At 40.3% G+C, this 13,715-nt stretch overlaps 1 protein-coding gene across 4 annotated transcripts in view; it reads right to left on the bottom strand.

The window, feature by feature from the left end:
* Positions 1-13,715, bottom strand: part of Mid2 (midline 2) — a 101,573-nt gene that overhangs the window by 67,709 nt on the left and 20,149 nt on the right. For all 4 annotated transcript variants that reach the window (XM_038316752.1, XM_038316753.1, XM_038316751.1 and 1 more), the window contains exon 3: positions 3,363-3,458. In XM_038316752.1, coding sequence (XP_038172680.1) covers positions 3,363-3,458 — 96 coding nt within the window. The remainder of the gene's footprint in view (positions 1-3,362; positions 3,459-13,715) is intronic.

Below are 13,715 nucleotides of genomic sequence, written 5' to 3'. Positions count from 1 at the left end.
CACCTATTTTGGGGATTCTAATAGCTGAGCCTCAAGTGTAAGATGCATACAATTCATCTAATAATCCTGCAGTGATCTTAATGTCTGTCTCTGTAATAATAGGAAGAGTCCAGCTTTGTTTACTTTCTGAGGAGAATAGGGAACAGAGGACAACTAGAATGGGAGGCAGCATTTATGGACTCTTTATGAAAAGTCCTTCTGTGACAAAAACACTCCCAAACAATAAGGAAGGGGAACAGGTTTGGCAGGAATATAACCTATTCCTGTTCTTGCCAAAGCGTTGTAGCTGGCATCTTCCACCACTGCCCAATGCGAAGGGCTTGAATTACACTGTGAATATAGTAGTCATTCTCTACAGACAAATCTAGATGAGATAAAAATGGGGGGGGGGGAGATCCAGACACCATTCAGTGTCTGGCTCTCATAATTAGCATTGTCCTACTATTTATTTCATTGTATAAAGTACTTACAAGTGTTTTTGAACTCTCAAGTCCCTTCTTTACTGCATTATTAATCCTGGGGCTTGTCCTGAAGCCTTTTGGACATACAGGCTCTGTGTTGAACGAGTATAATAGGCAATCTGCATGCACCCTATTATTAAAGGGGAAGGTGGGGGCCTATCTCTAAGCTTTCAGAAAAAAGATGATGTCATAAAGAACAGCCATGGACTCCAGAAACCATCCTGGAGGGGCCCTGTTCAGGACAGGATCTTAAAAAAATATAAAGGTGTTGAGAATTTATACAATGGATTTTAATTACATTCACCCACAAACCCTTTCCCCCAAACTCCTGCCAGACTCACTGCCACCTCATTACCACCCTCCTAACTTCATTCAGGAGAGAATCCTGAACTGAACGGACTATACATTATTAACTCCTAAACTACAGAATCATTTCAACACTCTTATATTGTCTCACTGTTCTTTGTTGGTTCCCAGTTAATGTTTCTATTCCATTATCTGTAGCCCCTGTACAGGTGTAACCACACCAGAGGGTATTTTTACAGTGTGTCAGCCATTCTGTGTGCAGATAGGATGCCTAAGCTATTTTCCTGTACCTAGCATGATGCCATACACTAAAAGCTAGTAGCAAAAGCTGCTCTTTTGTGTAGCCAGAGCAGACAGTGGCTCACATAATGAGATTTAACAAGCATCCCTAAGGGTGCTATTTAAATAGCTGCTTTGCTGGATCGCCATGGGATTTCCACTTACTTTACTTACGCATGGTAGTGCTAGCACTTCTTCCTCAAGGCACAGGTTAACTTCTGAGTTCTAACTTCAGAAAGCTACTTTGGAACTTTGTATCATAGCCCACTTCTTGGGCTATGATATTGCTTCCTGGTAGAAAACACTTGCCTAGCATTTGACCCAGCACCCAAAGAAAGAAAACTCACCTGTTATCCAAAGGCCAGAGTGCATCTTCCCCTACTAACACAATGGTGGATTATTTTATGAGGCCTGCTGCTACCACTTCAAAAGAACAGAGCAAATAATAAAAAGAACTGGTTTCCAGAATGGTCTGTGAAAGGCTGGAAGAGTGCTATGCTTAGGCGAGGCTGGCCAGGATGATAAATTTCTCAGGGATCAGGAAAAAAGATTCTAACATGAAAGAACAATGGGATAAACTACAACTTTGCTTTTTTTTCTTTATTACTTTCTCTGTACTTAGTAGTCTTTTGATTAGAACGAATGCAAGGACAGTATTATTTTTTAATCATATTTTATTCACTATTATCTGTTACTCCCCTGTTAATCATGCAAATTCTAAACTGAGGGATCTCTCATCCAATTTTCTGCTTACAGTCCTCTCCTGACCCCTCGACACTGTAGATTTCTTACACTCTAATCTGACAGCATAATCAGAAGCATTGATAAAAATGGAACACAGAGGTATTCCGATTGGTTGAAAACTACTCAGAAATAATAACTTTCTACTTCGTTTTTTCCCTTCTTGGAAAGAGTGATACAGTCGAGAAAAAGAACAAAATAAAAAGAAAGTAACCATTGACAGAGCCATGACTTGTGAAATCTGGAAAAGAAGCCAAAAGCATGGTGTCAGTTCAACTTGACATTTTATAGGTAAGGATGCTGTCAAGGGTCCTAACCTACTTACCTTCATGCAAGCACTTAGTTCATAGAAGAGTCAAGTCAGGAATTCAGTTTTCCAACACTCCAATGCTCCTTCTCTTTTTCTTTATGCTTCTCCCTATACCCACAACATCCCATTCTATAGTTTCCCATGTGAGTTTAACCAGTACCCCATGGACTCTACATAGATTAGTGCCCAGCAGGGATTATATTACTAGTGTATGTTCGTCATTTAAGTATGTTCACTATACTAGAAGAAGCCAAAAACTTTAAGAATCCCAATCAGTTGGGGGATGTAGGATTACTTATTGCCTTAGGAGATATTCTTTGGTCTTAAACAGGAACCACGGACTGGGATCATGATAAGATTATTTTATCATTTAAAACAAAACAAACTTGATCTCTGATACTTATCTGTCATACAAGTAAGATGAAGAGTGGATTATAAAACTCTATATAGAATCGGGAAAAACATTACCCAATCACTGCCCATGACAAATCCTCTATTTTCTTGGTCTGTATTTAGATTTTAAATATTATTATCAGTTATTCTATAAACCCACACAAAGCAAAATGATAGATGTGGAGTTTTGCATATGCTTTTAAGAGAAAGAAGAAAGAGTAATACCTTTCTTTTATTCTACCGTGCCAAGGAACACTGAACTCCCCTTCTAAGTGCTTTTAATATTCAATGCTGATAATAGTTTTAAGCCTCATACTTATACAGCAGTTCAAAATTCACAGACAATTTAACCATAGACATTATTTGTTGACTACAAAAAGACTAGGTAGAGGGAATGAGAAATAAGTGAGAAGGATAATGAGAGAGGCTAGAGCTAGGCCCAGGGCTGCGGGATGAAGGGAAAATACGCAAGAAAGCAGTGATGATCAGAACGTTGTACTGAATGAACATAGCCCTATCCTAAAGATTCATCATCCCAAAATGACTAGTAATGATTGACATTTTAAGTGATAACATCCATTTTGATGAGAAATCGCTTCCTATATGATTCTCCGTCCCATCAACTGCGTGGAAAGAAGGGAATTACTCTGCATCTGTTGTTCCCCACAAACCATCACCATCTCCTAGTTTTTAAAATCATCCATATCTGTGACCTTTCTTTGAATAAAATTCCTAAAGGCATGAGATCATCTACACTACCAGTCAGTCCTTCGCCCCAAATGACTGAGCAACAGGCTGGCAAAATTGAAGGCCCTCCAAAGACGATCCAATTCAGATCCAACAAAAGAATTACAAATATTACTGTTACATACCTCAACCTGCTGGCAGATCTGTATTAGTTTGGCCATTTGATTTTCTAGTTCGCTGTTGCGCTTAACCAAGTTGGTGAGGTTCATCTCCAGAGTTTGCTGCCATCACAGAGGGTATGAAGCCGGCGGGAAACAGGAGAAAGGGGAAAAAAGAACAATGAACTTGAGAACCAATGTAATATGAAAATCAATAAGCCAAAAGACAGAGTTCCCTGCCTCTTTGGAGGGGGTCACAAAGGTGAGACAGAGCCTCACTCTATAACCCATGTTTGCTTCATACTTACAATGACTCTCCTAGGACTGTAGGCATGTGCTTCTCCATGGATATAGAACCGAAGGCCTCACACATGCTAAGAAAGTGCTGTACTACTGAGCAACACATCACCAGCTCAGTAGATTCATATCTTACAGATTTACCAAGTCTGCTACAGACTAAGAATTGTAAATGTTCCCTGATTGGAGAGGAGGTAGAATTCATGACTTTGTAGGCTAATGTAGGAATTTACTGACATTAAGGCAACCTATAGTTTTTATAATTTTATATTATCTTTAACTTTTCAAACCATTTCTTAGCCATTTCCTTTCGCTCTCTAATCAGGTCCAGTTAACATAAGAAAATAAGGTGGTGATACCACCATTTTATTCATAGACTAAGAAAACTATAATTTGTGTGTGTGTGTGTGTGTGTGTGTGTGTGTGCTGCATGAGAGGTGTGTGTTTGTGTGGGTGCACATGTGTGCAAGGGTACATACATGTGTTGTGTACATGCCTGTGAAGACCATGGGACAACTTGGGATTTTGTTCATCAGGGGCCATCTACCTTGCATTTTAAGAAAGAACACTCATTTGCCGGGTGCTCACCAACCAGGCTAGGCTGGCTAGTCAGGGAACCCCAGAAATCTGCCCGTGTCTGCCTCCCTACCACTGGGGTTACAAGTTCACACCACCCTCCCCAGATTTTCTCCATGGGTCCTGGGGATCACAGCAAGAAGCTGACCAAGTGAATTGTTTCCCTGGCCTCATGGTTGATTGAATGATTGCTTCTTGCCAGACAATTTCGTGTGTATTGGTACTATAGCAATCTCACAAAGAAGGATCTGCTAGCATTTTAATGAGGAAAAAGTGAATGACAGAGTGAGGGCAAAGTGTTTTGTACCTCTAAACTAAGTGTGTAGCAAAAGCTAGGACTGGAATCTGCATTTCTAATCAGTACACGGTGTTGAATCAACATTCTAAAATGTTTTGCATTTTTGTTTTTAACATTATGTACTTGTTGGGAGGCCTCTTCAAGAAAAATATAGTTTGCTTTAAATGTGATCGTCACCAAAATCAAACTTTTTATCTCACAGTTATCTTTCCAATAGACACAAAGAGTTTCAGACACAAAGCCTGATTCTGTCGGAAAGTATCTACTATTTACCCTCACTTACTGGTACACAGCTCTATGGAGGTTCATGTGTGAATCACTTTGCAGATATCTTGAACATAACACAGTTGTACCAGTACTTAAACTCTTAACATATTTCCAGGTGAACAAGCTCCTATCCTCCATCCATTGTGTGAAAACTAAAATATCATGTCTCTCTGTATTGAGCTTGGACGTTCATTCTTCCCTATCTCCAAATTTTAGCTTTGATAGCTGCTTCCCCTCCAGAAGCAGTCTCAGGATACACTACTCTTTTATATACCACCTCAATGCTCCGTCAAATCTGCCCCAAATATAATACCCCAATTTCCTGACCCTCATTCTGGTAGTATTCTTTCCCTGGGTCACGCTCATTGTTTCGTTGCTGTCTCCACGGTTGCTATGATTTATAGCTGTTCAAAGTTCATGCTATTGAAAGAGAGGATGAGAAGGACACTGAAGAGTAAAGGGATGTAGACAAAGAGAGGGTACTCGTATTCTTGGATCTTTTTCTCTCTAGGAAGTAGCTGTGACTCATTAAAAACCTTGCCACCGTTTTCTGAATGTGTCGCAAAGGATATATTCATATAGATGTATGTATAGCCAGGCTGGCTAATCTGATTTCACTTGTTCTCAGATGGAATTTTGAGGACCAGCTTTACTCTTGTTTCCCTTCATGTCAGAATATGATGGCTGAAATGTGAAATAGTCTCCATAGACTCCGGTATTTGAATACTTTGGTGCCGTTTGTAGGGGAATAGGAGGTGCAGTCTTGCTGAAAGAAGTGTATTATTGGGGTGGGATTTGAAAGTTCATAGCCTTGCCCCACTTCCAGTTCATTCTCTTTGCTTCCTACTCCTGTAGTCATGCCCACCGCTTGCTTCCATGCTTCCTCACTGTAATGGACAGTTACCCCTCTGAAACTGTAAACCAAAAGAAGCTCTTTCTTCTGTAAGTTTGCTTTGGTCTTGGTGCTTTATCATAACGACAGAAAAGCCACAGTACATAGATCTTTCTTGGTTTCCTTAGCTTTAGTTCTATGGAAGTCACTTGTGCTAACTCTGCTTTCTTTCTTTATTTCTTGAGAGGTCTCTCTCAGCTTTCTTTTATTCTGCTATTATCTAAATCTGTGTTCTTAATAGGAAGAAGTGGGGAAAAGGACAAGGGAGAGGCAGCAATCACTGAATTAGACATCATCACTAAATACAACAGGTGTCAAAGGGAAAAAGAAGAAATGACAGTTCAGAGATTTATCACAACAAAGACATATTGAGCATCTACTGTGGTCAGGGTGCAGTGATGAATCTTGAAGGATAAGCAGGATTTTAACAGACCGCGATGGTGGAAGATGGGGCGTTTCAGGCATAAGGAATAAGATGAGCAAAAAATCAAAATAAAGCAAGCAGAGTGGCAGCAGACATCTGCAGCCAAAGCTACTCAGATAGTCGAGGCAGGGTGGAGAGCTGAGTCTAGGAGTTTGAACCGCTGTTCAGTTACTATGTACTGAACAACATACTAAGACTCTTTTTCTCAAGAAAAAAAATTATATTGTTCATATATTCAGGGACCAATAAACAGTTTAGTTTGACTAGAACACAGGGTACAAGGATGAAAATGGAGATCAAAGCCCTGTTTTGCTGGGTGTGGTTGTACACACCGTTAGTCTAAGCACTTGGAAAACAAAGAATGGAGATCTCTTTGTGTTCCAGGCTAGCCAGGGCTATAGAGCAAGTTCCAGGACAACCAATGCTACATAATGAGGGCCCATCTGGGGGAGTGGAATAAAGTCCTGCTTTGAGGGTCTTGAATGTACAAATGGGTTTGTACCTATTTGTTTTAGTACTGGGGTTTACACAGGGCTGTTGAATAAGGAAATGACATAATCGTGGCTACATTTAGGATATTAAGCTAGCAGCAATATGGGGAACAGAGCAAAACAGGAAAGCCTGGGAGGCAGGGACAGTGGTTATGAAGATACCACAATATTCAAGGCAGTTGCAAATGCAGGTCTGGGCCAAGCTCAGAGGATAATCAGGAGAAACATATTTCAGGAAAAGATTCATCACTGTCAAACGTGCAAACACCAAGAGAAATGTGAGAATTTATTTTTAAAGGTGGGGGTGGGCTAGATTGGGGAATCAGAAGTCACAAGTAACCTTTGTAAAAGGAGTTTCAGTAGGGCTTTGGAAGTAGATGCTAAAACATTCAGGGTTAGAGTACATCAGCAGGCTGCAAGCCTAGACTCCTCTCCCGAAGTTGGACCATAGAGGGAACAGAATAGATTTCAGTTTGATCAAAGAGTCTAGTGTAAACCAGAAAGGGGAAATTACTAATGGAGCCAACCAGTCAAACATTTCCTCTCGAAGAGTAGTTCACAGTGCCAGATCAATGGAAATCCCACGTATCAAAAATCATTATATTGACCTATTTGATAAATAGCCCATTTGATTGATAAACCCAGAGAAGAAAAAAAATGATTTAAAATTCTGTTTCCCACCGCAATGTCTTTCCATTCAAACATGTGATTCCACCAGGAGAATTTTTTTTAACAAGTACATGAGACCTGTTGTAACACCGGCCTTGAAAATGATATATCATAAATAATTCATACCGCTGAGCAGGATGACGGTCCCTGCTGCGCGCTCCTCATTTATGGCCCTGGACTGAGAGTCATGGCTTGTATAAAGCTATGGAAAACAAAAATTAGGGCTGAACACATAATTTAGGGTCTGGTTAGACTACAGGCCTTGGGTTACCATCACAAAATTATGGCAAATGGTTGGTCTGCTCTGGCCCCCTAGCAATTTGCAGAATCCCAGTCAGTTCTAGCAGCACAGTTCCAGAGCTGACAAGATGACTCGAATTTCAACTTTGCTTCATTAATATGAAAAATGCTTTGAAAAATAAATCTTTGACTAATGAAAACACCATCTGTTGATGTTTATTATATTATGAGACGTAATTGGGGGGGGGGGCACTGAATCTTCACTTACTTCCTATTCATTTGTAAGGAATTAAAGACTCCTTTCAAATTGGAATTGATCCTCAATAATGGACATATGCGAAGAGAAGCAGCGAACTGAAGCCTCTCTCTCCTCACCCTTTCCCAAATGCCCAGTGCTCACAAGTCAAAAAAAAAAAAGTCATTTAGAACTAACATTTCTGGGCCACTCTAGGTCTGAATGACCTGGAGCGATTTGGCCATGTCTATATTGGTCTTATCCATACCATGTCTGAGTAAACAAAGTTGATTTGCGTGTGTGGTGTATGTGTGTGTGTGTGTGTGTGTGTGTGTGCACATACACAAACTCTCTTCATGTCAAGATAAACATGTCTCTTTGTTATTGTAATTGGGTTTTGAAGAATCGCTTTGTTTTGCTCCTTTCTATGTATCCCATTTAATGACTGGGCTAGGTTCCCTCTATCTAAGTCCAGCTAGTACAACTTTCTCCAAACAGTCGAGCCATGACAGAGAGAGAGCCAAAGTGGCAGGGGAGATTGGAATGGAGATATCTGCTGGGAGGAAACAGAGACAGGAGGTTGGCAGAGAGAGCAGGATGAAGTTCCCATTTCCTGCTGCAGGAGGTTACCTCTGAGTCTCTCTGCGCTTCCCTTTTGTGAGGGTGGGAAGCCATTTTAGCTTAGGAAACTCTGAGGCCCTCTTCACCTTCTAATGATGACATTCTAGCTCTCACAAAATTGCATATGTGTCTAAACAGCACAACAAGAAGGGACGATTTGGCTGGCTTCCATAATTGAGGTTGTAAGAGGCCTGTGTTAGCTAAATCGGCAGTCTACACTGATTCCATTTTCACCCGAATTCCATTTCACTTGTTTTGTATAGACTTGGCCTCTTTGTGCTCTTTGTTCCCTTTCCTAAAGAACATGATTTTCTATCCAGGACGCCAGGCACAGGCTACTCTTCTTTCAGACAGCATCCCATTTTTCAAAATACCCTCTCTGACTCACCTAAATAACCACTGCTTTTTTTTTTAAATTCTCACTTCCTTAGACACAGGTTACTTAAGGTAAGATTCTTCTTTCTTATTGACTCCCTCAATAAATTCAGTCATACATTAAACAAGAAGCAGCTCTTCATTAGAGAGCCCTCCTCCAGCTGCCCAGCTCTGGTCCATGGAGGCACGTGTACTCACACACACATGAGCACTTACACACACTGACTTGATGCAGTCTTAAGACCTGGAAAGGGGTCCACATTTTCTGTTCGTTCTATTAAGACATCTAGTATTGCCATCAAAGTCCTGCATTCTATGTAGCTTTCCAAAAGATACAGGGAGAATATTGTCTAATGCTAGGCAACATTAGAACTTTGGGGCTTTGATATGGGAATTGAAGCTTGGGGCAGGGGAGTGGGAGTGAGAAGGAAAACAACCCTAAAGTTAAGATTTTAAAGATAAAGGTAACTTCCATGGATCCCCATGCCATGTAATTCAGTTGTGGAAAGCAAGAAAAGAGTGGGAACAGAGAAGATCGGGGCAAGGAGGAGGAAATGGGGTGGATGAGGAACAAGGACCAAACAAAACTCATCATCATCCGAGGACTAGGAATAAAACTCAATGGTACAGCACTTGCTTCACATGTATGAGGGTCTATGTTCAAACCTCAGTGTAGTAGGGGAAAGTCAATTTACAAAATAATCAATCATCACAACACTCAAGAGGCTGAGGCAGGAAGATCACCATGAGCTCCAGCCAGCAGAGTGAGAACCGCTCTCCACAAGCAAAACAAATATCAGTGCTATGATGCCCAACTTCAGCATCCTTTTTCTTCTTCTTTTCTTTTTTTTTTTTTTTTCATCCTATCCATACATGGTTTTTACCTGCTCTTTCAAAAACCAGAAGCCAGAATGCTGATATGGTTTTCAGGGTATGTTCTACCTTCTTCTTTGTCCCCCCCCCCCCAAGTATTTATCTTAGAAATACTTACTCTGCTTTGGCTTTGGTCTGTCACTTTCTATATCAATTACATATGGCCTTTCAACAACAGAACACACCATCTGGTCGACAAACTGAAGCCCACACCCTTATGCCAGAGTTTCTTCTTTCCTCCGCCATTTATTTGCTGTTGTATAGACATAAGCTATGTCCTACAATGAGATGCAGATGATGTACGAGATGTGTGGTACTCGACTTAAGGTTTGTTAGAAAATGGCCAGGCTCTCAAGCCAGGTGAAATGCATTGTCACCCCCCCCCACACACACACACACGTTTTGTTCAGATGTCTCTGCAAACATTGAGCACAGACCCATCTCGCCACTTCAGTCATGACTAGAAATGTTACTCGAACCATTCTGCATGTTTCCCTTCCTCTTTGGATGCATACCAGAATTAAATATTTAGCTTAAATAGGTAACTTTTACTTAGGCGTTCTAAAAAAAAAGTCTAAATAGACACTCAATAACACTCATCAGAGTGAGCAAAAGCCAACTCTGCTCTCCTAAAAGCCTCGGGATCCCAATCTACTTGCACTGCCCCTCATAACTGCCAATCTTTTGGCTGTAATCTTTTCTTTCTCTTTCATCTGTTCTTCCTTCATATATAATTTCGGCATAAGTGTACTGCGAAAGCCAACCCTTGACCCCCTCTCAGCTCTCTTTCGCACGGCTGTACCTCCATTATGAAGCCAATTAAATCTACTCCTCTAGCCATAATTTCTCAGCCACTGGAAAAACTTGAATTTCAGTTCCTTCTAGAATCCTTGCCCTTTCAACTCTTCTAACATTTCATGAGTTCCACCTGTCAGATATTTAAACACATTCTGTTCTCTTAACCAGAACATCCTCATTGCCTCACTTTGCCCCCAGTCCCCAATAAGGAGGTCCAAAATCAACCAAAGTCTCGCCTACCTCCCCTCCAAGACTCACATAACCTCTCATGCTTGCACTGTCTTATAACTGGTTTTTTAAATTTTTTTTAAAATTCATTTTACATATCAACCATATTCTTATTTGTCTGTCTCTCCTCGTTCCACCAGGGCTGAGATTAAGCGGTGTTTATCACTGCTACATCAGCACCTTTTCTGGTACCTGGCACCTAGTAGGTGGTCAGCAAATGTTTGATGAACGAATGTTGAATAACCCATAATTCCATGTTGCCTCTTCCTAACTTCCTTATTTCTGTCTTCAGTGCCTCCATTTTTTAAGACATCTCCAACTCAAACATCCTTCTTTAACTCTCTCCACCGTCTAAAACCGCTGCGGTCATTCATCCAGCCCTGTCAGTTCTTTCTTCATGGAGTCTTTCCAGTTTTACCCTTTTTTGACTACAGATCATCTCTATTTCTCGGTTCTGAACCTGATGACATCTTTTCCCTGACCTAAATGCCGGCCTTCCAAGCATCTTGTGCAAATTTCTATCATGTCTGTCTTCCCTATTAATCTTGAAGCCCTCCTGCTCCTGCCACAATGTCCAATAAACAAAGTGAGTGGTCAGTGCCTCTTAAGTGAATGAAGGATTCTTTAGCTCAAATACCCAATGCTACAGTTTGTTAATGGTTCTCCTATCTTCAGGTAACACAAAGAACAAAGGTATGATCTCATTGCACCAAATGTTCAGGAACTTAAGAGATATCACCATATTTTCATCTTCCAACATCACTCCTTTAACTTCAACAATTCTTGTTTCCTATTCTCTCCTTACATGTTTTAAGTTTATGTAATAGGTTCCTTTGTCCAATAGTAACAGCCATGATTCTTATCAACCCGAGAGTAATCTGAATCATCCATCATCTTTCGGGTATTCTCAAAGCAGTGTTTTAGCTCAGACACTGGCCACTAAAAGACTTGGGACAAAACACTCTCGAAACAGAAAGGTGAGCACAGAAATAATTGGAATTTCTCTTTGCAAAACTTGCTCTTAAATCAGAGAGACAACAGAAAATATCTTCCAGCACAGGGTCCCATTAATACTACATGAGTGCAGAGCCAGAGAAATCGATGAAATCTTGGAAGGAAAAAACAAGGGTTCAGATGAGCCTTAGAAAGCAGTTTTAGTAGAAATGGAATTAAAATACTCTTACTCAGACACCCACGGAAGCCATTTGCAGAATTATTCTGATTTTTTGGTTTTGTTTTAGAATCATGTTCTCTCCTCTTATTTTGAGACATAATCTTGCTATGTCGTCCTAGCTGGTCCAGAACTCACTATATAGATCTGGCAGACCTCAAACTTGCAGTGATCCTCCCACCTACCGCTCCCAATTGCTGAGATTACAGGCACGTGCTAACATGCCCTTGCCTGTGTTTGTTTTTCTGTGATTTTTTTTTTTGGAGACACATTCTCATGTAGTCTAGGGTGTACTCAAACTCACTATGAGCCAAGAAAGACCTTAAACTCCTGATCCTCTTTTCTACCAATTACTAAGATCGCAGGCATTTAACACCACATATATACATATGATGGTGAAGAAGTCTTGAACAGTTAAGAGACAACAGAGAAGCCAGCTTTATAAACAGCAATAACTTTGTGGTCTTGAGTCGAAGCTTGAAGAAGAGCTAGGCGAAAAATTGCTTGACAGATAGATATAAGCTTATCCATCCACACGCATCCATTACAATCATCCCCACAGCTTGGAGAGCACAAATCCCAACTCAATTTTTTTCTTTTTTTCTTTAAATTTGGTAGAAAATGTATTAAATTGAGTGCTGTTTTGTCCTGTTATATGTAGCTACTGTGATTCTAGTCCCAAGTGAGGAAGCTATAGAAACAACTTTTTCTTCTACCTTCATCTATGGTTACCCACCCTGGCCTCTACTGAAGATTTTTCTAATTGAGCACAGATGTCTGGCTCATTCTTAGAATTTCCCCTAGCCTTGGGATAGATTCTCCTGAGATTCTGCCTAAGGTGTACACAGTAAGTCTGTCTTATACTCATGATCCCCACCTGTCCAACTTATCAGAGATACCACAGACATTCTCTCATAGTTATACAGTGACACATATTTATAGACACTGGTACAATGTCATAGATTCTGCCTAAGGTGTCTATAGAAAGTCTGTCTTATGCTCATGATCCCCACCTGTCCAGCTTATCAGTAGATAGCACAGACATTCTCTCATCTTCACATTTAGTGACACACATTTACAGACACACTGATACAATGCCACAGAGTCATTCTCAGTCTCCAATTCATGCAAGAATGTACACACTCACAGATGATGATGCATACATATTTATGCAAATATACCCTCTTCCCAACCCAGTCTTCTCGTAAAGATATGCATCTTCTCATGTTTATATTCATGCTCATATTGGTTCAGATATAATCTAATGCTCACTGGTACATAGTTATGAGGGTATCTGCCTTAGCCAATAGAAGTGGGTGTCAAGTGGGTGCACAGACAATTGACTGGGGAAAGGTGGCAGTGGAATGAGACTAGGTGAGACTATGATAGAGTGACTGAGTAGGAAAAAAGACAGTAGTCAAGGTGATAAGATTCGAGAATATTTTATTTTTTAACCTTTTAACTCTTACTGTAGCTTTCCTTTGAACATTCTCCAAGTTTTATATCTCCCTTCTCTTTGTCTGAGGATCTTCAGCTCTGTCTCAACCTCTACTCTTGTATATATGTGGTGTGTGTGTGTGTGTGTGTGTGTGTGTGTGTGTGTATTTTACTTTCAAATGAAAGAAGCTTACTCTAATTCCAGGTAATAAACTGTAACAATGAGACTCTTTATATGAAAGTGTAGCTTCATTTAAAAATTATTTGTAGCAATGAATTAGAGGAAATGAAATGAAAAAGAAAATGTGCTTGTTTATCCCTTTCAGGAAATTCCTCTGTTCCCCCCTGGTTTTCATCAGCTATATTTTTGGCAGGCTGTGGGCATGGAAATGTGAAGACATCACTCTCAAAGAGAATTATAATAATCACATCTGATTTATACAGATGTCACCATAGGGTTAGGCAGTTGGAAAATCCAGTAATCAAAA

This window comes from Arvicola amphibius, chromosome X (assembly GCF_903992535.2).
Source record: "Arvicola amphibius chromosome X, mArvAmp1.2, whole genome shotgun sequence".
Lineage (NCBI taxonomy): Eukaryota > Metazoa > Chordata > Mammalia > Rodentia > Cricetidae > Arvicola > Arvicola amphibius.
Note: the sequence above shows the minus strand (reverse complement) of the source record. Positions and strands in the feature narration are given on the sequence as shown.